The sequence below is a fragment of the Aspergillus sclerotioniger genome (assembly GCF_003184525.1).
Source record: "Aspergillus sclerotioniger CBS 115572 chromosome Unknown BO94scaffold_11, whole genome shotgun sequence".
NCBI lineage: Eukaryota > Fungi > Ascomycota > Eurotiomycetes > Eurotiales > Aspergillaceae > Aspergillus > Aspergillus sclerotioniger.
Window position 1 is genome coordinate 146,642 of NW_020291001.1, and position 23,940 is coordinate 170,581.

Here is a 23,940-nt window from a genome sequence, read left to right on the forward strand (position 1 = left end):
CGTGACCGCTAGCCGGCAGAAGTTGGACGTCGTCCGTCCGTCCCAAAGCACGACGAACCACCAGCCCGTTGCTGCTCGCTCAATCCTCTCCCCCCGACGCCCCGTCCGTCTCGCATCCAATTCCACCTCCCTCCTCTCCTCCTCGACGTCTCCGTCCCGGTCATCATGTTCTCCGTTCGCCTCGCCCGCGCCGGCCTCCGTGCCTCCGCCCAGCAGTTCTCCGTGCCTCGCACTGCCGCCCTCAACGGTCTGAGGACCTATGCCACCCCGGCCCAGGATGTCAAGCCTCCTGTCTCCTTGTTCGGTGTTGACGGCACCTATGCCACTGCTCTGGTATGCGACACCATGACCCCATCCGTTGGTTGCTAGTAGCTCTGAGGTGCCCTGCAATGGCCCGGATCAAAGGAAGCCCAAAGCCAGAAGAGAGGGGGGGAAAGCGGACGGAATTTGGACAAGAACCCGAAATTTCGCGTCACAGCTACCTCAACAACAACAACCAAGCTTCCAAGAAACCCTTACTGACCGATTGTTGCGTGTGTGTGTTGTATAGTACACTGCCTCTGCCAAGTCCGCCAACCTCGACCAGACCTCCAAGGCCCTCGCCAGCCTCGGTCAGATCCTCAAGGCCGACCGCAAGTTGACCGGCATCCTCTCCGCCCCTACCCTCACTGTCGGTGACAAGCAGCAGATCGTCCAGGAGCTGCAGAAGGTTGCTGGCGCCGACAAGGGCGACATCCTCAAGAACTTCCTCAATACTCTGGCCGAGAACAACCGTCTCGGTCTGCTCGAGGGTATCTGCGAGAAGTTCGCGACTCTGATGGGTGCTCACCGTGGTGAGATCGAGCTGAACATCACCAGTGCTCAGGTACGTTCCTCTCAACAATCCCTTGTCTGAATGATTAAAATAGATATTAATGACTGGAAACCCAAACAGGAGCTCGACAACAAGACCGTCAACCGTCTTGAGAAGGCCGTCTCCAAGTCCGAGTACAGCCAGGGCAAGAAGCTCAAGGTCATCACCAAGGTACGTCCTTTCCCTTCCCTTCCCCCTTTCCAACCCATTCAAATCCAATACTAATACACAAAAAAACAGGTCGACCCCGAGCTCGTCGGTGGACTTGTCGTCGAGATCGGCGACCGCACCATCGACCTCAGCGTGTCTTCCAAGATCGCCAAGCTCAACAAGGCCCTCACCGACGCTTTGTAAATTATCTCTGCCTGTCAAGAATTTTAAAATTCAGAGAGATGCACATTTCATCTTGAGCGTCTCTTGAAACCCTTTTATATCTTTTTCCCCCTCACACTTTATGTACCTCTACCGAATCGATCTACCTCTATCCAATTCCATTCTTATCCCTACCTCCCTATGATTAGCATGAGCTCTAGTTCTGGAGATGAATAGACAGAATTGAGTTTTATATATATATCCAGATTATATGTATAAATCATGGTCTTATGTTGAGATTCGGGTTGAAGGGATTGTATAGTACTAGTATGTATTTTGGGTTGGAATTTGGATTAGGTTTAGTTGAAGATGAGATTTGGTGATCGTAGCGTACTAGTATCTTGGTTGATTGAGTGACCGATTGATAAAAAAGGAAAAGGATGCCGATCCGGTATCGGATGTTGAGTTTGTTCAGAGTTGTTTCATTACCACTCACTCTATTGCCACTACTACTACAAGTATGTTTATTATTTCTTCCCTTCCAAGCAAGGAAATATGAATGGTACACATAACTGGAAATTGGAATTTCAGCAAGCTAGTAATGCATTATCTGTCGCATGTTGTATGATGGACCAGCAACATATAATCTATCTAGGTGAGAGCAGGGCCCAATATCCAACTCATTCACAATAAGCAATTCCTCTTATTGTATCATCCATCAAGCAAAAAAGCAAAAGTCTCTATCTAGTATATCAATCAATGTCCATTCGGAATCCGATCAGCCTGCGTCTCGAACTCGTCCTCGTATGCCCCCATCGAGACATGACTGCGGACGCGCTCCAGTTCGCGCCCTACGTACTGGGACACGTGATCGTTGTGTTCGTCTCCCAGGCCTGACTCGCCCAGTCTCTCGTTGTCGTCCAGGGCCGACTCCGGTGCTGGGGTATCACGACCGGTAAAAGTGGACTCGAAGTCACTGCGGTTGCCGATTGACCGGCTGGTTGAAGACCGGCGCATGCTGGGTCGACGGCTACCGCCGCGGGACCGTACATTCCGTGAAAAGCTGTCGTCAAAGTAGTGTGATGCTGCGGCGAACGGCGTGCGGGGGGTATGTGGGACGCGACAGTTGATTCTGTTGAGGTTAGAGCCTGACAAGGCAAGACACTATGAATGGGGGCACCGTATGGCTTACCCTGTATCGTGGATGATCTTCGCGATCAACCCGGTCCATCCACACTGGTGAGACGCTCCGAGGCCTCGGCCAGTATCTCCATCGAAGTATTCATGGAACCACATGTAGTCTTTCCAGTGCTCGTCATAGTCGAGCAGATCGGACCCATTGTACACTGCGCGACGTCCTTCGTCGTTGCGCGCAAACAAGTGCTGTAGCCGATGCTGGATCTCCTCCGCAACATGGCCGAGGTGCATATACTCCCCAGAGCCCGTGGGACACTCCACCTTGAACGAATCGCCGTAAAACATGTAGAACCGTAGCAGGGACTCGACGAGCAGGAAATTGACACACAGCCACACCGGCCCGCGCCAGTTACTGTTACCACCAAAGAGAGCACTGTCGGACTCGCCTGCCACGTAGCCGACCCGGAACATCTGGCCATTGACTTCCATGGAGTATGGATGTTCTTCGTGGTACTTCGACATGGACCGGATGCCGTGCTCTGATAGGAATTCCGTCTCATCAAGCATCCTCTTCAGAATCTTCTCCAAACGGCTCTTGCTCACTAGTGCCAGAAGAAGCCGCTCGTCCTTACCACGGTGCTTCATACTGGCGATATTACGCTCTGCCACATCCTGTCTATTCTCCACAAACCACTCCAAACGCTTCTTGAAAGAGGGGAATTTGTTGATCAGTTCGGGCTCAAGCGTGAGAACCGCATACAGTGGAATAAGACCGACAAGGGATCGGACAGGAAGTTGCTGCGTCCAAGGATCGCCATAGGAGATGGCATCATAGTAGAACCTATTCAAAGTAAGTCATCTGTTGACTTGAAGGTCCCAATTTTACATACCCGTCGTCTTCATTCCACAAAGAGGTCTCCTGACCCCCTGACTTGAATGTCATCGCATCGCTGATCAAGATAAAATGTTCGAAGAACTTTGACGCAACTGTTCACCATTCGTCAGTGGATGAAATTCCCAAGGTGGGGGATGCTTACTGTCTTCATAGATTCGTCGGTGCTTAGCAAGTTCGAGTGCAATGTTCAGCATGCACAAGCAATAGAAGGCCATCCAGCCAGTGCTATCAGCCTGCTCCAAGACTCCCCCAGTTGGAAGAGGCTCAGATCGATTGAACAGCCCAATATTATCCAAACCTAGGAAGCCACCTTCAAAAACGTTTTTACCCTCGGAATCCTTACGGTTGACCCACCAGGTAAAATTGAGCAACAGCTTTTGGAAGACCCTTTCGAGGAAGTCGAGATCCTGTCGGCCATACATCTTCCGCTCAATCTTGAAGATCCTGAATGTCGCCCATGCGTGAACTGGAGGGTTCACATCACCAAAGTTCCACTCGTAGGCTGAAAGCTGCCCGTTAGGATGCATGTACCACTCTCGAGTGAGGATGTCTAGTTGTCTCTTCGCGAAATCAGGGTCGATCATCGCCAGCGGGATGCAATGGAAAGCCGTATCCCAGGCGCAGAAGAATGGGTATTCCCACGAATCTGGCATGGAGAGAATGTCATCCATATACAGGTGTTTCCACTGCTGGTTACGAACATGCCTCCTACCGGGAGGTGGTGGAATCATACCAGGGTCACCGTTTGCCCACTGATCCCATACGAAATGATAAAATTGCTTATTCCATAGCATGCCAGAAAAGGCCTGTCGTTGAATATTGCGTAGATCATGGCTCATGGGAAGTGGGCTGATATTGTAGTAGAAGTCGTTTGCGTCTTCTATGCGTTGCTCAATGACATTGTCCAGGACTTCTTCATCGAAGTATTGGTGCATCTTTCGTGACAGTCTGAATCGCACGACAGCGCACTCTCCAGGAGGGATTCCCTCGCCTTCGTTAAAGGCGTACCAGGCCGCAAACTTGGTGCCCTTGTTCTCAGGATTGACCGACTCCTTCTCCCCATTGACAATGAGACGATGGAAGGCATCTTTCACGTGAGGCTGGTTATTCTTGGTTTTCCAAAGAAACTCGTTGTTTGTTTCATTCTCAGTGAACAGCATCTGGGGGAAAACATCCTCCTGGCTGTCACCAACGGCCGGAGAGGGAGCGAACCGTACGTACCGCTCACCCAGCTTTTGGTGGGTGGTTTTGGCGACCAAATCTTGAACCTTTTCGACTGACGGCTTCTCTTTCTGATCCTCATAGCCCCAGGCCCAGGTGTTACGGAACCAGACTTGAGGAATGATGTGCAGAGGAGCTGGCTCCGGCCCCCGGTTATAGGCAATGATGCGGAATAGAAGCTCTTCTTCGTCATCTTCTTCTTTCGCTGTTTCGATGAAGATATCCCAGTATCGGTTGTCGTTGAAGATTCCGGTATCGAGAATCTGATACTCACGGTCTTGCTTTCCTCGTTTGGCGTTCTCTTCTACAAGCTCCTTGTAAGGAAACTTTTTCTGGGGATACTTGTAGAGGTATTTCATGTAGGAATGCTGGAAACAAGATGAAGTTAGAGGGCTGTGATTTCCATTCACCACGGTGAAGTGAAGCACAAACCGTCGGAGTATTATCAACATGAAAATGGGCTTCCTTGATACTTTCGCCATGGTTACCCTGTGGGTTTGATAATCCGAATAGGCGCTCTTTGAGAAAATCACTGGTCCGTAGTGAGCCGGTGAGATCAGAGTGTTTAGACGGGGGCAGGGTTAACGTACTCTTTCTCATTCCAAAAAGCAAAGGCAATGTTCTGTAAGTTATGGGTGTCTGAGACACCTGCAATTCCATCCTCACCCCAGCGGAAGGTCCTAGAGCGCGCATGGTCATGAGAGAAGTCTAGGGCCACCTGATCAGTCCTGGCCGCCGGCATGGAAGTGAATTGGAAGACTTACAACTCCAAGCATCTCCATTTTCTCTGGGAGCCGGCAGAAAAGCATAGGTTAGCAAATCTCGCTTGCATTAAACCAAGTTGGTCATAGACTTACGAATAATCCTCGCGAACTGTAGAAAGGTAAGGTCACCCGTCAGTCCAAGTCTTTGCCAACCGGAGACACAAGCGATAGCAAGAAATAAAGCATACCAGTAGCCCATTGTCTCTCTGCAACATATGGACCCCATCGCTTCCAGTATCGGATGTGTTCACGGTCTTCCTTGAGGCGTACCTCCTCTTTAGATACGTACTCTTGTTTATCGATGAGGACCATGGTGGGGGAAGTGGGGAAGGTCGGATTTCAGGTAGGCCAGGAAGATGTAAACACCCACCACAAGAAGGAAAGAGTGCAGAAAGAGAGGAGATTGATGAGAGGAAAATAAACCCAGAGGCCCGGAACGACAGGATTTAAGACAAGCGATAAGGCACAGGGAGGGGAGGGCGGATGAGGGGTTGGTTGCGAGAGGAACAGGGAATCGGCGGGAGCTCAGGGACGAGTGGCGGCCATGGTGGTAGGTAACACCGACATAGCTCCTGCAGGACACTTCAGAGCTCGCTCACTTATCGGTCACCACGACGGCACTAGCTGGGGAGTCATCGTAGGAGCTGTCCCAGGGTCTGGACCGTGGCTCGGGCGCTTATTCTCTGGGGACTCGTCCGCTTTCCAAGGTCCGGGGACGACTCTGACATCATTGGTCCTACCAAGCAATCTTGGTTGACGATAGGACTAGATTGCTTTTTGATTTTTTATTTCTTACTCGCTTGTGATTGATGTGATTGATCTGAACGGAAAAGAATATGCAGAGAGGATAGGGAGTATGCAGCAGGATTGAGCAAAGGGTGCGGGAGGCACTTCCTCCTCATTGGGAACAAGAGAGGTTAGTTAGTTAGTTGCCCGGATGGTGCGCTCAGATACCCGGCTACGTCGCCACCTGGAGGTTCAGGCACTGCAGGCATGCAACCCAACGGACCCCCATCGATACCGTCGGTATGTACGGAGTATGGACCGGTAATAATCAATAAGTAATATCCTCACGATGGAAACAGCATGCCGGAATCTCCCTTTTCGGCTAGCAGGTCAGATGACAGGATGCTGTGCAGCCGGCGAGATTCAATTCAATGTCGTGCTTCGCTGTACGTCCTCGTGCATACGTCGAAGGAGATCGACATCAGCAGGGGGATTCATTGGCACCCCCTCAGATAAACAGCCGTCTCATTTGGTTCGGTCAACAACCCCGAACCAGCAGAAGCAGGTATCAAATTCATGTCCCCCATTCGAAGCCTACAGAAATCCTTTTGGTCCTTTCCCCCCCCACCTCTCTCTTTTTTTGACAGTCCCGTTCACAGTATATTTAGATCAATTAGCGTACTGTCAACTCGGTCCTCTTGGAGTAAGGCGAGTTCTTGGGTTGGGACATCCCGACATCATGACGGATGCGCTTCAGTCAGGCATACGTCTTCACTATAAAATAGGCTTCCGGGAATAGGCGCGTCATCGGAAACGCCAGCCAGCGATGGTGATACCATGGATCGGCTTGTTTGATGGAGGGAATGTGTCGTCGTAGATGACGGTCTGAAGATGTCCAAGTACCGCCTGGCACCCCTTGATAAGAGAAAGTGGTGCATTGCATCCTTTCACCATTCGTTCATTGCACCGTTGAAAAAAGGTACCAGCTCAACGTGGCACTCCCATAGCGGCGAAGTAAATGATCTAAGGCTACTCCGTAGAAGGCGCGGGTTTCCCAAGGTATCTAAAAGAGGGGAAGGGGGGCAAACACTGTAGATGGATGGTTGCGATAGGGTAGGGAAATCCTCCGCTAGTGGGATTACTGTCTCTCAACCCCACAATTGCGATCGAGTCAAGGACGTTGGCGACGAAATGATGTGCGATTTTGCAGCCACACGTTATCTGCCCAAATCGTGATGCGGCCTGCATGGATCAAGTAGCTAATACGGATCGCCCTATATTACTCCCACAACCCTGGCATCCCATGTTGACCTCGTATGTCGCACTGGTGCCAAAAAAAACAACTCGATTGCAATATGCATTTGAAATCGATCTGTCAGTCCAGACACACCCGTGCGATATACGTACGTATGCCATACACAATAAATGAGTCTAAAAATAGGACGGACCCGGGACGTCCGATTCTGATTATAGCCGCGTTACGTGGCTGACGGGCATCGACGCCGGTCTTTCGCTTTTTCTAAACTGGACTGGAAGCCCAGGAAATCGAAAACCGAATAAAAGCCCACATATTGACTATATAAATAATGATAGCAATATTTAACGCCACAGTTGACTTGAGGTGCCCTCCTGTCGCTCCTGACCTGCGGGATCGTGGGATGGCGTGGACAGATGCAGATTTGACCGCTATCCAATATGCCAGGCCAAGGACCGACAGGAGAGTAGCACCGGCATTGTTTCCCCTTCGACGCCTGATCGGCATCGATGCGATGGGGGGAAGACAATGACGGGGTGAACAAGCCAACCGAACCGATTTCTCCAGACCTGCCCGCCATATGAGGATATATAAAAGATAATAGCAGTGAAGTCGAATCCATTGAAATCTCCCATCCCGAACCTTGACCCAAATTATATGCTGATGTTGGCCGACCATGGCCCGGGGTATGCAGTCATGAGTTACGGCCCTTACCGCGCTGTTGTTGTTCATCGCCGCTCGAGTACTGGCCTGCCGATTCCGTGGGAGATGACGAGGTGGATGCTAAGAATAGGATCGGTTAGGGATGCTGATATTCGTGGCGGGTGTTCAATGGGCCTCACCTGATGATTGATAGAATCGCTCTCCTCGTTGTGCTGACTGGTTCCTTGAGTTGTTTCCATCGAGGATTAAAGACTGTCGGGCCTTGAGACGTTCCTCGGCCTCCCGGATCTTGGCCTGGAGTTGCTCCAATTCTCGCGTCTGGATCATCATCTGGTGTCTTCTACAAGTGGGTAGCTTGTCAGTTCATGTCGCAAGATCGCACCGGTCACAGCCCAAGTGGAACCTACTTTTGATCGATGGTCTGTGAGAGGTGATTGACATCGGAATCGAGCGAAAAGGCGCTATCCAGCGCAGTCGAGAAGGCCTGTGCCATGGTCCTGCCATGTCTTGGTCAACGCCAACATTCTGAGACCAGAGGGGCCGCGAAAGAGGAGTACGAACGACTGCGGCCGACGGCTCGGCTTCCATTCCTGGTCGAGTTCTGCGTCGGACATCTTGTTCGGTGGTTCTTAGAACGTTGGTGATAGGGTGACGATATGAATGTCTGGAGACAAAAGGGGGTAGATGGGTATGGGAATTGGGGGAATAGAAAGAGGGAAAAAGGAGTATGTGAAATGAGGTTCAAGACGTGGAGGGATTGGAAGCGCGCGCGTCCGGAACGGAACAGGGGTTATTAAGTGGATATGATAGCACGGACGGGGTGGACCTTGCACCTTGGGTATGGAGTGGGCGAGTGGACGAGATGAGGTACAAAAATCACCGAAGGTTCCTGGAATGATCGAAGCTTTGATGACAGAGACAGAGACAAGACAGACTAGGACCAGCCGGGAGTCGATCTATCTAAGTATAAGAAAGGGGCAGGCAGTGCGATGGCTGGGGGCAATCGGCAAAATTGCAGGCGCCCGTCGCACTACTGGAAGGAACCAGTTTTGAGTTATTGTACGGAGTATCGAGTCCGATGGGGGGGGATGGATAATGACAGGGGCTGCACGATCGGCGGGGATGACGATGGCAGGCGCTGGGGGGGTCGAAGTGGGATGGATGCAGGAGTGTCCGTGGGTTAATTTCGCAGCAGTAAGCAACCGGGAGTACAAGGCGTGTCCAGCATATTAGAAGACTCTGCGATGGCGGTGATGACTGAAGGGATGGATGGATGTCAAAGAACCCTCGCTTTGGGTAAGTCGAGTCCCATCCATGGGATGGGTCGGGGTCCGCGATTCCCTCGGAGGGTAAATAGTGCAGCTCCTGTCCCTCACTAGTCGGGCGTAGGCAGTGGTTGGCGATGGAGCTTTCCAAGGGTGCCCCTGAGTCTGTCCCGGCTCCATGACACCGTCGTCAGGTTCTCCACCAATGGGAGGAGCTGTATCACGTGAGATGGGATCCCCCCTGTTTGAGGCTTTGGCCTTACTGCCACTCGCCCCTCTTACTGCCACCAACCACCTTGTTGCGTTTCCTCCTCTCATCACAAAGCCCAATCAGATCCATTTTGATATGGGGTCTTGCAATCGACTCCCGAGGACGGCCGCCCAGGTTAGATGCCTACTATCGACTATCTGCTACGAGGTTGATGATCTTGTGGTTGTCCAACGACTCCGCTTTATTCCATCGATTTCAATTGCGATCACGCACTCCACCTGTCTCACCCCTTTACACGTTCCCCGCACTGCTGCCCTGCTGCCGGTGTCAGCGTTCACGTCAATTTGGATGCCGAGAATCATCCCGAATCATCCACGATGATTTGCTTTTTCTAGTGTTCTAGCTGAAGATGTTGGCTGAGACCAATGAGGATGGGGAAAGCCACCATGGTTGGCCAACCCGGCTATCGATCCGTTCCCACGTCGCTTTTGGCAGAATCATACCGTTTAGCCCGTCGGGGTTATGCATGCCACTACGGGAGCGGCTATCCAACCTGTCGATCTTTCTTTTCTTACTTTCACATTGGCTCTCTTTGCCAGAAACAGAAAGGCATTCGACCTAAAAGGGGAAGCGGGTCAGAATTATTGAGCCAGCATCATTTCCCATGAGCTGATTGTAATTCAGAGTGGAGAACGTTTGATAGATCTGTTCATGCCCAGAAACCGGTCCTGGATTTGTTCTTTTATCTGACCTGGTCCTTCCTGTCCTTTAAATGGGGAATGAATAACATATCACAGATATGCTGGTTTATTCATAGGGACCTGCATACACTATTTGACCAGTCAATGAGGGGCTGTGGTCCATGGCCTTTCGCTATGGCTTGTTCAACCCATGCCCCTGGCCACCCATTATCTTGAACATGAGTTTGTCAGTCGACTCTGGCCAACCCCGGGCATGCTCGACACTCACCGTGACCCAGGTTGGAGGATATCGCTTTCAAACTTGACGGACTCAGCAGTATTACCGCACCAAACTGCCTGCTGAGCCCTGAAGGATCCCTGAAGTCTCTCGAGTAGTCATCGGATTCAGTCTTTCCACGCCATTGTGGCTACCGGCCCTCACGTCAATAATCCCTCGATGGACTTAAAGAATATTCGGGAGCTTGAAATCACCAATTCACGTCTGGCCATTGTTTTCACCAGGCCTGTCACTATTGACAGAACACGTCCTGAGCGGCGCAGCGGAGGGTATCCGTAGTGATGTTATCAGAGCGTTTGGAGGCAGGATATGTGCCCGCGCTGCGACCCCAAACGTTTGTTTTATGTAGAGCCGAGTTCTGACCAACCTCTCATCTAGTATCGGTGTCCAGTGGTTGGGTCCGTCGTTGACAAGACAATCGAGTGTACCGGTGTGAGCTTTACCTCAACAACAGCTACAGGGGATTTCTATAGCACCTAGAAAAAGTGTGGTGACATTCGGAGACTTTAGTTTGGATATCTTTCTCGATGGTGGGTGGTAGCGAAGACATGGAGGTCTCGCTCTGTAGAGACCAGGGCGACAGTAATCCGAGGCACCCTCACTGCACCTAACGACATACGATCAGTTACGATTCAGCATGTTGTCCAAGGCGAGCAGATGGGACACAGTATCTTCGAAGAATCAATACTACCCAACACAAACACGACGATAACAAAGGAAGGTGGAAGGATAATACTGATCGAACTTGGATGAGACCAGACGGCTCCTGCTAATAAGGTATGATTATCAAATAGATATCATATCTGAAGCGCATCCTTAGCAGGATCGCTAAATCCTTAGCCTCTGGGCCCTAAGTGCGATTGGACAGGCAGCTTCACCTTGAGCCGTCGGTCTGAGGGAATTCGGGGACACCGGCCATACGTTTCTGCATTGGAACTTGGAAGACTAGCTAGGTACATGAGAGAACGGAGTTAATCTCCTCGACAACATGTCCCACCCACAGCATCCTGTCTCGACTTGACTAATCTAGGCCCCACCAGCATGTCTTTTGTCAATTGCTAGTAGATCCAGACAGAGATGGTGTCGGTGATCACTAGCAAGTAAGAGATCTGGACAATGACTGGACAGGAAGAGGTAATGTAAGACAATACTTCACTATGCCATCTTCTCTTCGAGCTGTTTGTCACTCCTTTTTCATAGTATGTGTCCTCCGACATGAAGATAGGTGGCCGGCCAAGCTATCCAGATCGCCTCTAGGCCCCCATTAGGTCTTACGCCTCCCTTAAGCTAACGCCACTCTGCCTAGCTCAACCACCAATGGAGACATCGGACATAAGGCATAGCCCCGACTCCTTCGGAGGTGCGAGGTGGCAGTCCTGAGGTGTCGGGCTGCCCCGCTATTTAGACCCCTCCATCCCTCGCTCAATTCCTCTCTTCTCCCACTTCACACTTCCATCCCCCTTTGAAATCCAATTCCCTTCAATCAATCAATCCATCTATACTTCATCATGACTTCTCTTCCCCCCAGAAGCTGCTGCTACCAGGGCGTCAAGCACGAAGGCGAAGCCACCGGTAGCTTTTCCAAGCTCAATGACTTTGAGATCTACACCAGCTACCCGGCCGACAAGTCCACCGAGTACGGTGTCTTGATGTAGGTGCCCAATGGTCTCATTTCAATGTTCTAGCTAATTGATCCAGCATCACCGATGTCATCGGCCACCGCTTCATCAATGCCCAGCTTATTGCCGACCAATTCGCCGCCAATGGCTACTTTGTCATGATGCCCGATCTCTTCTACGAGGACGCCATTCCCCTGAACCGCCCCGCCGGTTTCGATCTCATGGCTTGGTTGGGTGGCGAATACCACAAGGACAAGAAGGCTCACACTGCCGAAGTCGTCGACCCCATCATCGAGGCTTGTCTCAACGAGATGCGCACCAAGTATGGATGCAAGGTACGGCGTCCATCTATTGGGGAGAATGAAAGATGGAGAAGCTGACTGCGATCAGAAAATCGGTGCTGTCGGTTACTGCTTTGGTGGCAAGTACGTCGTGCGTTATCTTCGGCCTGGCCAGATCGATGCCGGATACACCGCGCATCCTTCCTTTGTCCAGGAAGACGAGCTGAGGGGCATCAAGGGTCCTCTGGCTATTTCTGCCGCGGAAATCGACCCCATCTTCCCTGCGGAGAAGCGCCATGAGTCGGAGGTGATTCTGAAGGAGCTGGGCCTGCCTTACCAGATCAACCTGTACAGCGGTGTTGAGCACGGCTTTGCGGTCCGCGGTAACCCGGAGAAGCGGACGGTACAGTATGCCAAGGAGAGTGCTTTCCTGCAGGCCGTGCAGTGGTTCAAGGAGCACCTGTAGTCTACTTCTGATGGAGTATATGATATATGAGATACCTTGAATATGATAGATTCTTGCTATGTATGGACGACTCATCTGATAATATCATCGGTGTCAATCAGACCATTACAGAGGATAGCCATTGAATGGACTTCAAAGCCAGCCAATCGCAAAAACCGACATAGTCGAGGGTGTCAAGGGTTACGTGCCTTTTGGCCTTCTGGCTATGACGAGTCATTCGACTTCCGGGGTTCTCCAGCATCTATTGGGTTTGGGTAGATATAGTTTGCATAATCTTATCTTTCTGTTCCCACCTCTCTTCCCCCTGTCTCTCTTCTTTTCTTCTTCTTCTTCTTCCTTCAAGCTCCAGATTTCTCCATCTTCTCTTCTTTTGACTCTCATCTGTTCCTTACTCTAATTCTGTTTCAATTTTTTCCTATTTTTTTTAAATCAAACAAGAGGTAAATCACATTCGCCGTCATAAGCAGATGTCTTAGCTTCGAAAGAATTCCAATACCAGAACAGCCAGACTACAAATAGAGTGTACAGCACGTGGGCAATATCCACTATTCTGACTCTATTCTCCAATGTATCCACCACCGGAAGAGTACAACTCCCCACCAATGAGAAGCGAGGATGATAGCGTCAGTGTCATTGGCAGGGCGTGAAGCCGACCTGGTCCATGCGGGGATCGTATAAAACCTCCTTATGCGGGGAATCTATTCTTTTTCCCTCCATTGTTCGTTTTCCATCTAAACCCACGCTTCAACTGAAGCTGCAATCAATCAATTAAACATGGTCAACCTATCCGACCCTGAATCCTTCCATGAAAAGCCTCCCAGTGAACAATCAGCGTCAATTTCCCCTCCCCCCCTCGACCACGGCAAAGATGCCTGGCTCTTCCTCGCCGCCTGCTTCATCATGGAAGCTCTAGTCTGGGGGTTCGCCTTCACCTACGGCGTTTTCCAAGACTACTACAGCACTCTTCCCATATTCCAAAGCTCCAACAGTATCGCCATCATCGGAACCTGCGCCATGGTACCTCCCTCTCCTCCCCTCCCTTCCTTTCCCCCCGCCAAACTAACCCCCAAACTAACCCCCCAAACCAGGGAATCATGTACCTCGACCTCCCCATCATCTTCATCCTCTACCGCCAATACCCCACCCTCCAACGCACCGGCTGCGCCCTCGGCGTCCTCCTAATGTGTCTCTCTCTCGGCCTCAGTTCCCTCTCCACCAAAGTCCCCCACCTCATCCTCACCCAAGGCATCTTCTACGCCATCGGCGGCAGCATCGCCTACGCTCCCTGCATCCTCCTCATGGAAGACTGGTTCGACAAACGCAAAGGCCTCGCATTTGGCGTCATGTGGGCCGGCACCGGTCTGGGCGGAGCGATCCTTCCCATCGTCATGCAGCGACTTCTCGATCTCTACGGGTTCCGTACCACGTTGAGAGCATTCGTCATCACACTCTTCATTCTCACTGCCCCGTTGGTATATTTCGTCAAACCAAGAGTTCCTGTCACAAACCCTAAACGGTTTTCACTCCCCAACCTACGATTCCTCGGTTCCAGCACATTCCTCCTCTTCCAGGCATTCAACACTATCGAAGCCCTAGGATACTTCCTCCCCTCGCTATACCTCCCCACTTACGCCCGATCCCTCGGCGCATCCTCAACCCTAGAAGCTATCACAGTCATTCTCCTCAACGTTGCCTCTGTGGCGGGATGTGTAGGCATGGGCGCCATCATTGACAAATTCGACGTCACGACATGCATTCTTGTCTCGACTATCGGATCAACCCTAGGTGTATTTCTCCTCTGGGGATTCTCCGTCTCCTTGCCCCCATTACTCATCTTCGCCATCGTATACGGTCTCTTCGCAGGCCCGTACACGAGTACCTGGCCCGGGATCATGCGAGACGTGGTTCGAAAAGAAGCATCCGCTGAATCCAGCATGGTATTCGCATGTTTAGCTGCTGGTCGGGGGGTTGGGAATATAGTCTCCGGCCCATTGAGTGAGGCGTTACTCGGGGAACGACCATGGACAGGAGAAGCGGGATATGGCTTTGGGAGTGGGTTTGGGTCCCTGATTGTGTTTACGGGCGTGACGGGAGTGGTAGGGGGTGGGGGGTGGGTGGGTAGGAAGATGGGGTGGTTATAGTAGTAGGATGGAATCGCACATCATATACTTGAAGAAATTGAATATTATTTGATTAGTCATTATCGTTGGCGTTTTGAGTTTCATGTATAGTATTGTATAGTATAGACCTACTACTATTACTATTACTACTACTACTACTACTACTGCTACTACCACCACCACCACCACCACTATTACGATACGGGGTATGTACTAGATAGATAAAGTATAGAATCTAAGAGTACGATGGTGCGGAGAATACATCACGATGGGTGGAAGACCAAGGGAGAACCTGAATGGTTCAATCTCAGATATTCATATTCATTCACGACTCAACATCACAGCCAGAAAACAGACAAGATTATTACAAGCGCCCCCGAGTATTCAAAGTAGCCCCCTTAGCAGTATCTAAACAACTAGTGTCAGGTGGACAGGTGGGGGTGAGATACTGAGATGTTGGTTTCATTGTGGTGCTTCATTCAGGCAGACACTAAACAAGGCTGAAGGGGGTGGGGGTGGGGGTGGTATGAGACTGGCGTGAAGGCTGAAAGCTCTTATGTGGTTTTAGTCGGGGAATTTGATATTGTGTGAAATCTTCCGGGTAAGGATGTGTCCTTTATGCTTAGTAAGGGGGGTGTCCTTAATTTACTGCAGTTGCAGTTACTGATATCTGTGATCTTTCTTGCAGAAGTATATGCATCTGTTATGGCACTCTCGGTTCGGTCTTGGACCGCGGCGGGGCTTTGTCGAGTCATTTTGATGGAGGTCAGGCACTTCTGGGCGCAATAGAGTCATGATGCGGTGAAGGGGGAGATCAGCCTCGTGGTACACTGTTGAGATCCTTTGTGCTTGTTGCCGCATGTAGGCCAATGCTTTTAAAAGGGGTTTCTCACGTATCACCCGAGACTTTCCTTTCTCTCTGAGGCTGATTGTTCGAGGGGTTGGTTAGTGTGAATAGGTTGACCGGGAATGAGTCCTTTCGGTGTGAAATGGCCGAGTCAAGAGGCAGGTGTTGGGTCTGAAGTGCGCGCTTAGTCACACGTTCCAACCATTACCTGCCCTGGATATAGACGAGTGCAGCTAAAAATAAAGATGGCTGAGTGCCGTATCAGGCTTTACCATGTGATTGGTGACACCCATGGATAAGACTTCCTTGAGCGCCGACGTAGTCACTATCGTCAGAGAAAGTCCGGAAGGGAGTCTTACGAAAGGGCTCCATCTCTCGGCGATTAAAGATTGAGCAATGATACTAGTAAAAGACTGACGCATAGACGACTCGCATCATAAGATATTCCAATGGGTATTGGTCCAGAATGTCCGGGACGAGCTCGAGCCAATTAGGCTTCAGTTGGCAGTAGAGGATCGAGTTGCAAGAATCCCAAAACTCAGGATACTAGCCAGACGAATTCCAGTCAATTAGAGTAACTTCGAAGTCGTTGCTTCCATCCTCCCGCAATCCACACCGTTCGACCATTATGTTCTTAGGTTGAAGGTCCCTGTGTGTGAACACAATCCTATGACCTTTGAGCGTGCGATCGACCATGCCTTGCAAGAGTCGAATGTAATGTGGTGACTGGCTCTGACCTATTTTCCGCAATATTGCTTGGTTCATTTCTTCCTGGTTCTGGAACGGCCCGGAAATCATTGGATTGTTATGTGGACTGGATAGAACACCGTCGGCATAAGGCTTGTGTGTCAAGTTTCCAAAGTATCCTTATGGTGAGATGCACCGCAAGTCATCTATGGCGCTTTTAACCCGGCTACTGACCGTCTTCTTCTCCACCAATGTGAGCGACAGCAAAAGCTTCTCGAGATCAGTACCAGGAACATAATCCATGATGATGTATCTCTTCCCGGTTTCGTGATCGACAAAGTGATCATGAACCTTTGGCACTGGAACCCCACTGTTAGCCGCAACAAATTTCATATTCTCTGCCTCTAATGCCGGAATAGTATATCCAATTTTGGATGCGAATCAATCTCCGACTCGAACAACTTTGATAGTGTTTGTTCGGACACTCAGGACATCGGCTGGCGCTTCGATCTCGGCAACCGTGGGTAAATGAGTTTTGTCATGCATGATAGTGACCATCCTGGAGACTGTGATAAACTAACAGTTATGGGACAGATGATCAATAGGACGAGATGAACAAGGAAAGGCCGGGGGAGCCCAGGTTCATTTATACAGTTGTGCAAACAAATAGATACATGTCGCTTATCGCAAGCTTACTAATCGAGCAAGCCCTCGAATGATGAATGATTCTTGTGGAGGTTCCCAACCCATTGACATCGCGCATGCCCATGCCTGTCGCAAGGAAGGCTGGACGTCAGTACTCTCTCGGAATTTCTTCAGACGCAAATGTACGGAGTAGGGCTTGATCATATGATGATGATTCTTCTGACGACGGTTGGATCTCCAGCCAATCTCACCTCACGGGATCATGGGGAGCTAGGATTTAGGGCTGTGCATCCATGGCTACTTATATCGGTGCTAAGCCCCTCACATGTGGTTCCGACATGCAAACTCTTAGGCTGCGCCCAACACTGGAAGGAAAAGCTTTTGGAATTTGCTGGTCAGCGTAATTGAACGTATCGGAAATGCGAGTTCCAATTGAAATCCTCCGCCAAATCATCCAGAGTGCCGTGGATCTAGTTCCAATCCTGGATTTGTTTCAGGCCAGATTGGTCAATAGTATGTGGCCTGTCGGCAGTCCCGTCCAGAGTGTCGCTTACGAATGGCAGGTTTCTTTGATGAGGAGATCATTACATTCTTTCTGGACAGTCCGCGCTCGGAGGAAGAGGGGTTCTGCTTCCCCAAGTCGTGCCGCACTAATAAGGCGATCAAAGGACGATGGACGGGATTTCCAGATCGACTTAAGCGCTTATATCTCTACCGCAAGATTCGGGACCACCCCCGCAGCCCATGTACCTTTACATGCTGGTTACAGCAGGTGCTGGATCATCACTTAGGTGATGCCCCCCTGCAGCAGCAAAAGGACGAGCTAATAGCAAAGGTGGTCGATGTTACGATATCGGGCCACTATGAGCCAGCAAACATGTTCAGTCCCGAACGGTGTGAGTCGTGGATGAAAGATTCTCGGTCGGGGCACTGGATCTCAATGGACCTTTCCATTGCCACCATCCTGGCCTGCAGTGCCATCAAACGGGGGGATTGTGCGGGGTTGCAGACGGCACTGCAGAATGGATTGGAAACGGATAGACCGTGTCTACGCTTCGGAATAATGCCGCTAGATGTCGCCGCAAGGACAGGGAACAGAGACATTGCTCGAACACTGGTGGAGCATGGATGTCCCATGTGGTACGATGTAATCTGGAATTCCTGCTGTGTGGTGGCGGTGTCTGCGGTGGCCCGAAACAAGGAGGCGCTGGAGGTCTGGGTGGAGCATCTCTATCAAGAGCATCCCAACTCCATTACACCTGAATGGGAATGCAGACAAGCGATCGAGAAATTGGCACGTAGAGGAGATATAGAGATGATGGGGTTCATGATGGAGCTAATCCCCACAACGCAGAGAAACCACATTGAGGCATTGGGGGAAGCGATTAGTGCCGGCCAATTTGCAGCAGTGCAATGGTTGTGGACACATCTTGATACCCCCATTGACGCCAATCTAGGCAGGAGGTTATTATATCACGCCTTAGATGACTGCCCGCCTGATCAAAGATTGCGAATGGTGCAATTCCTCCTGGAGCATGGGATTGACCCGAATGTAAGGGCCCAGTTTTATACCCCATTACAAACAGCCGTGGCAGCAGGGGAGGTGGGAATTGCCAAGATGCTGGTGCAATACGGAGCCAACGTCAACCAACATCCTTGGGACTCTCGGTTTAGCAGACAGCCACCGCTGATGATGGCTGTCCGGCAAAGATCCCCGTCTCTAGTCCGACTGCTTCTGGAAAACGGGGCTGATCAGGCGTATACCTGGAAGCGCAAGAAATACACAGTACACCATGGAGTGAAGCAAGTGCGTAATGTGGAGAAAGTGTTGAGGGAGTTGGGGTGGGGTGAGGAGGAGGTGAAGCAAGACACGGGGGACTACTGGCTGCTTCGGGAGAAACTCCCGGGGAGGCGCACGTGACCGTGCGGCAGCCCGGCGCGGGCTTGCTGGGCGAAGGTTACGCCGTTACGGTGTTGATGCCAGAAAGGCATCATCCCTTCCGCCATCCACTCACCCACTCATCCACTCTCCCTTCCATCCCCATCCTGTTCTGTCCCCCGTCCTTTCCATCCTTTTTGTTCATTAATTCGCTACCTCTGTACGTAAGCCAATTTTAGCTCCTGTTTCCTCCCACGGTTTCCCCAACCTTGACGGGTCGTCTCTCTCCCTTCCCTTTCCTCGCTCGTTTTTTCCCGGGTCGCTCCCTTCATTTTTCTGCGCGCATGGTCGGAACCGCCACCCCGACCTGTCCCATCGCGTTTTTCCGGCCTGGTATTTCAGGTGTCCATCCTTCAGCTGTGCTAATACGAGGGCTGGCCTCGTCGACTGCGCTCTTTGGGCCGACAATCTGCGACGACTCCTACCACCGTGGCCCCCATTCCTCTCTACTACCCCCCCAGTGGCCGATCCGACGGGCAATGGGGGATGCCTCCTCTATCCGCCTACACGCCCTTTGAGTCGCTCCTCTTCTTCCAATCGCTTGCCGGCCTCGATACGCCTCCCGCAAACTTCGCCTCTATTTCCGATGTTCTCCGCAACAATCCCTTCATTCAACAGAATGCCGCCTATGATGCGGGCAGGCTCGCCCCCGAAGCCTTGGAAGATCTTTATACAACCCTGATGCGAGATGGCGTGGATTCCATCACATCAGGTCCGAACGGCCATCATACGGAGAGCTCCGGTGCCAACAATTCCAAAAAGCGCAAAATATCCAGTCCTCGACCGGATGGGTTGGCGGACAAGGCCCTGAGCCATGTCAGCATGGTGCCAGGACTAGTGTCGCATCTGTACGCCCGGTATAAGGAGCTGGTGACCCGGGAAATCAGGAACGAGGAGCAGCGATACAAGGAAATCAGAGAGGAGATTGAACAGCTACAAAGGGAGGAGGTGGAAGCTCCTCCGGAGCCTGTGACAAGACCAACTCCAGCGCAGCCGATTGCACCGGCGCAGCCAGAGCCGGCGCCACAACCAATGGACGTGGATGTAAAGGGAGAGAAGCCCATTCCTCAACCTCGTGGAGAACCTATGCACATCGCGATACCGGCGGTGGGGGGGGACGCAAAGCAGCCACAATTGGAACCGCCGCGCAAGGACCTAGAGAGCAAGCAACCAGCAAAACCAGCACCGCGCCCACCGCCTACACCCCAACCTGTGCTCGCGCAACCCGCGCAGCCCGCGCCGCCGGTCCAGGCTGTCGAGCAGCCTCCGAAGGAACAGGAAAAGAAGATCCAACCACAGCCACAGTTGCCTCAGCAGCTGCCGCAACCGTCACCTCGGCCCCAGCCCAGTCTTCAACCGGCGACCGCCCGCCCATCGCAGCCACCGGTTCCGAATGGAAAAGTGTTGGCAGCATCACAACCACCGCTTGTGCCCAGGAATTCCCCTGCGAACCATGCACCAGTGAACGCGCCAATTACGCCGTCGCCAAGATCATCCACTGCTGCAACGCCTAGTGCTGGGGTCGCGCGCCCTCCCGCAGTCACACCCTCTCAAGCTCCGCCAAAAGTCAGTGTGTCAATTCCTTCTACCCCGCAACAGGTTCCTCCCAGCAAACCTTCTATCAAGGAGACACCACCGGTACCAGCCGCTAGCCCAGCTCCTCAGCGCCCTCTACCCCAGGCTAGTTTCCAACAGTGGTCGTTGAACCAGCCCCCGCAAACTCCTCAGCCTCCCGCATTTCCGAAGCCGAAACCCGAACCAACAAATATTGCTGGTGCTGGACGGCCGGTCCAGTCTCCCGTACCTCCTCCCATCCCAGCTTTTGAGAGCAAGAAGGCACCTCAACCCCCTCGACCAACGCCAGTTCCCTCGACCCCTGGTCCTGTGCCCGCGACAGCCCAAACGCCAGCTCATAATGTCCCACCGCCAGTGTTTCAGACACCAATTGGCCCGGCACAGGCATCAATCCTTTCGCGGCCGACCAGTGCCCGGCCTCGGCCTACGATTGATACAGGTTCTCTGACACCTGGCTCGATGACGCCATGGAAGAAGACCCCACGGTTAAGTATCGCTATTTCTCCTCGTTCACCCGAGCGGCCACGACCAGAGGAGATCAGTCCTATCAGTGAAAAGGCACCATCTCTGATGGGATCCCGGGAAGCAACGCCGGAAGAGCCTGAGCCTCGTCGCCGAAAACGCAGGTCTGAAGCCAAGAGCAACGGAGCTAACGATCAGACCCTATCGATTGATTTGGATCACAAAGGAGGGCCAAAAAGGAAAGGCGAGAAGTCATCGCTGTCCACTGGAAAGGATCGTGATCGAAGCACGGCTTCATCCAGAAGTCGGGGTCGGTCAGTGTTGTCGCGTGATGAAGAGTCCATGGCAGATGCGGGCTCTGGGAAAATCAAGCATGAAGTACCCAGTACCCCGGCTGGTGTCTCTGAAACTGCTGAACCCGAACGGCCTTCTGTCAGTCGTCCTGGCAGGGGGCGACCCAAGCGCAAGCGTGCTCCGAGTGAGAGTCTCGAGGCCGAACCTTCTCAGCCGGAGTTCACCCAGCTGAGTCGCCTTGACCCCAATATGTCGTCGACGTACGTGGTATGCGCGCGGAATTTCCCCCGCACCGGGGCTCCTATCATGAACGATGTGACCACGCACAAGCATGCCTCGATCTTCACCAAGCCGTTGACTGAACGTGACGCTCCGGGATACCGCGATCTCATCTATCGACCGCAAGACCTCAAGTCCATCAAGTCGCTGATCCACCAGGGCAGCAGGGCACTAGCCGCAGCCACCGAGGCCGCCAGCACGCCGGCAGGAGATGGGGAGTCACCAGCTCCTGGTGTCGGAACCCCATCGAAGAACGCTGTACTTATGCTGCAGAAGACCGAGGACGTCATACCTCCAAAGGGGGTGGTCAACTCCGCCCAGCTGGAGAAGGAACTGATCCGCATGTTCGCCAATGCGGTGATGTTCAATCCCATTCCCCAGCGTGGCTTTGGGCCCGCCTTCCCCATGATCAGTGACAGCGGTTCGCGAGAAAGCACACAAGTCCCCGAACCCGACGAGGGCGGGATCATCAAAGACACACTGGAGATGTTCGAGGACGTCGAACAAGCGGTCACGAGATGGCGCGCCGCGGAACGTACAGCCGACGAGCTCGCTAGCAAGAGCATCCTCGCGCTTCGGCGCGGGAGTGCCAGCGATCTCAACACCGACAGTGCGGATGAAGTCAAGGGCTCATGATCTCTTGGACGATCTAGGATCCTTAATGTAACATTACACGAATGGAAATAGACGCATCTTTTCCTCATACCCTTACGTCATGTTCTATTTCATAATCATAAGCTTTTGTATCTCAGCCCAGTCCATGATCGGCTGAACCCGAATCAGAACATCTATAGTCATATGCATCATGCAGAATATTCACTTGAAATCATTATCCTCACCAGGCCATTCATTTATATAAAACCAGAACCCTTATGCAGTGATAGCCTGACTCGGTTTCGTCCGTCCCAACCCCTCCTTGGCATAGAAGTCCATCGGATAGACGCCGTTGTTCGCCGTATCCCAACTTTCCTTCACACCAAGGGCAATCAAAGCCTCGTATGGTGTTAAGAGGGGTCTCGAGAACGCGTATCCCCAATCGATACTCAAACGGGGACAGGCAATTTGCACCCAACACTCGACATCGGACATGGAGGCCAACTTTCCAGGGAAGATTTCACTAAGCAGGAGGTTGACGAAGGGGATTCCGCGCTCGTTCAGATGATTCTCGATCATGGCCATGGTGTTAGGGTTTCCCTGTCGGCCGAGGGAACCGAGAATGATGCCCCATTTCTTGGCCGACTTGGCGGTGTTGATTGCGTCGCGGCGTAGGGTGTGCATTTCGTCGTGGACGTAGGTCTCTCGTGACAGGGTCCGGGAGTAGGGATCGTAGCGGTAGGCGGGGATGGCTGGGTTATGGATCATGGCGGATTCGAGGTGGAAGCGGCCGTCGCCGAGGTAGAGGAGGATGTCGACTTCGTCGGCGGAGAGGGTGGGGGAGGTGCAGCCGAGGATCTCGCCCTTGGAAAGGGGCATGATTTGTGGGATGAGAACCTTGAATCCGGCGCGCTCGAGAACGGGTTTAAGGCCGTGGAGGGTGGCGTTGAATTGGATGGTGCCGACGGTTGCGATGGTCTTGCCGGGTTGGAAGTTGCGCTCGAGGGTTGCGATAAGGTGGGTGGTGTCGATGCTGATATCCACGAAGATGTAGAGGGTTTTGATCTTGGTGACGTCCACGGGGATCAGACAGCTGTGGGCGTAGTGGACAAGGAGGTCGCAGCCGAGAGCCCGTGCTGTGTAGTCGTCGATGCAGCAGGCGCCGTAGGTGACATCGCCCATGATGAGGGTTTCGATACCCGGGCAAAACTGTGTCAGGATGTCGGAGATGGTGGTCGCGAAGATGAGGAGACCTTCGGGGAATTGGAGCGCCACGCGCTTTGCGCCGGAGGAGCGGATGCGGTGGATTGTCTTGGGGATCTCGAAGGAGTAGTTGCGCGGGAGGAGTTCGATGGCGGCGATGATTTCGGGGTCTTCGAGGATTTCAGGAGGGACTTGGTTTAGGGTTCGGGGTGTGCGCCGGGGGGCGGCTGAATGCAGGTGATGGTGATTAGTCGTTGTGCTTGAAGAAAAAGGCATATAGGTTGGCGAGGGAGGGGTGATCTGCACTCACATTTTTGTATACTGGTCGACTCGACATCTTGGGCATTGGGGGTGTCTTTTTGTGCCTGGGCATCTGCAGTCCGTCGGCCGACAAACCTCTTCTTGGGCTGTCTCAAAGGAGCGCTCGAAGGCGCAGAATCTGCTGGTGTATCGCTCATGATGCAAGTGAGGGTAATTAAGGAGGGGAAGAGTGGTGGTGAATAATGATCTCCAAGTGGGAGATGGATATTTTATGATGAGTCAGCGGGCGGGTCAGGTGGGGTCGCTCGGGCGGTTCTCCGCATTCCGTTGCATCAGTTCATCCGGCATCTCCTCCTCCTCTTCCCCAGGGAGCTGCGGTTCTTCGCTC

General features: G+C 52.3%; 9 protein-coding genes across 9 annotated transcripts; 5 read left to right on the forward strand and 4 right to left on the reverse strand.

Annotated features, from left to right (window-relative positions):
* Positions 1-58: 58 nt before the first annotated feature.
* On the forward strand, positions 59-1,431 carry BO94DRAFT_623418 (F1F0 ATP synthase subunit 5). Its single transcript, XM_025617151.1, has 4 exons — positions 59-333; positions 551-865; positions 935-1,024; positions 1,094-1,431. Exons 1-4 carry the CDS (start codon positions 166-168, stop codon positions 1,205-1,207), a joined length of 687 nt encoding a protein of 228 aa, XP_025468315.1. The 5' UTR covers positions 59-165; the 3' UTR covers positions 1,208-1,431.
* A 238-nt stretch (positions 1,432-1,669) lies between these two features.
* On the reverse strand, positions 1,670-5,790 carry BO94DRAFT_490280 (uncharacterized protein). Its single transcript, XM_025609117.1, has 9 exons — positions 5,371-5,790; positions 5,276-5,291; positions 5,183-5,205; positions 5,009-5,126; positions 4,851-4,950; positions 3,340-4,786; positions 3,193-3,289; positions 2,358-3,143; positions 1,670-2,297 (listed from the first exon to the last, which is right to left on the reverse strand). Exons 1-9 carry the CDS (start codon positions 5,492-5,494, stop codon positions 1,922-1,924), a joined length of 3,087 nt encoding a protein of 1,028 aa, XP_025468316.1. The 5' UTR covers positions 5,495-5,790; the 3' UTR covers positions 1,670-1,921.
* Positions 5,791-7,857: 2,067 nt separating this feature from the next.
* On the reverse strand, positions 7,858-8,440 carry BO94DRAFT_555771 (uncharacterized protein; the record flags this gene model as incomplete). Its single annotated transcript, XM_025613823.1, has 4 exons — positions 7,858-7,946; positions 8,006-8,166; positions 8,234-8,323; positions 8,388-8,440. 4 exons carry the CDS (start codon positions 8,438-8,440, stop codon positions 7,858-7,860), a joined length of 393 nt encoding a protein of 130 aa, XP_025468317.1.
* A 3,278-nt stretch (positions 8,441-11,718) lies between these two features.
* Positions 11,719-13,110, forward strand: BO94DRAFT_534175 (alpha/beta-hydrolase). The gene is made up of 3 exons (XM_025611480.1): positions 11,719-11,931; positions 11,979-12,234; positions 12,290-13,110. Exons 1-3 carry the CDS (start codon positions 11,789-11,791, stop codon positions 12,644-12,646), a joined length of 756 nt encoding a protein of 251 aa, XP_025468318.1. The 5' UTR covers positions 11,719-11,788; the 3' UTR covers positions 12,647-13,110.
* Positions 13,111-13,375: 265 nt separating this feature from the next.
* BO94DRAFT_514712 (putative MFS monocarboxylate transporter) lies at positions 13,376-14,787 on the forward strand (the record flags this gene model as incomplete). Its single annotated transcript, XM_025609899.1, has 2 exons — positions 13,376-13,663; positions 13,735-14,787. The coding sequence occupies exons 1-2, from the start codon at positions 13,421-13,423 to the stop codon at positions 14,785-14,787; spliced, it is 1,296 nt and encodes a 431-aa protein (XP_025468319.1). The 5' UTR covers positions 13,376-13,420.
* A 1,169-nt stretch (positions 14,788-15,956) lies between these two features.
* On the reverse strand, positions 15,957-16,940 carry BO94DRAFT_565234 (uncharacterized protein). The gene is made up of 4 exons (XM_025614482.1): positions 16,754-16,940; positions 16,531-16,702; positions 16,193-16,479; positions 15,957-16,159 (listed from the first exon to the last, which is right to left on the reverse strand). The coding sequence occupies exons 1-4, from the start codon at positions 16,856-16,858 to the stop codon at positions 16,016-16,018; spliced, it is 708 nt and encodes a 235-aa protein (XP_025468320.1). The 5' UTR covers positions 16,859-16,940; the 3' UTR covers positions 15,957-16,015.
* A 317-nt stretch (positions 16,941-17,257) lies between these two features.
* On the forward strand, positions 17,258-19,118 carry BO94DRAFT_34615 (ankyrin repeat domain-containing protein). Its single transcript, XM_025607074.1, has 2 exons — positions 17,258-17,458; positions 17,509-19,118. Exons 1-2 carry the CDS (start codon positions 17,365-17,367, stop codon positions 18,864-18,866), a joined length of 1,452 nt encoding a protein of 483 aa, XP_025468321.1. The 5' UTR covers positions 17,258-17,364; the 3' UTR covers positions 18,867-19,118.
* BO94DRAFT_34616 (uncharacterized protein) lies at positions 19,119-22,247 on the forward strand. The gene has a single exon (XM_025607076.1). It carries the CDS (start codon positions 19,371-19,373, stop codon positions 22,128-22,130), a length of 2,760 nt encoding a protein of 919 aa, XP_025468322.1. The 5' UTR covers positions 19,119-19,370; the 3' UTR covers positions 22,131-22,247.
* dph1 (2-(3-amino-3-carboxypropyl)histidine synthase) lies at positions 21,983-23,774 on the reverse strand. The gene is made up of 2 exons (XM_025614483.1): positions 23,602-23,774; positions 21,983-23,518 (listed from the first exon to the last, which is right to left on the reverse strand). Exons 1-2 carry the CDS (start codon positions 23,747-23,749, stop codon positions 22,365-22,367), a joined length of 1,302 nt encoding a protein of 433 aa, XP_025468323.1. The 5' UTR covers positions 23,750-23,774; the 3' UTR covers positions 21,983-22,364.
* Positions 23,775-23,940: the final 166 nt, after the last annotated feature.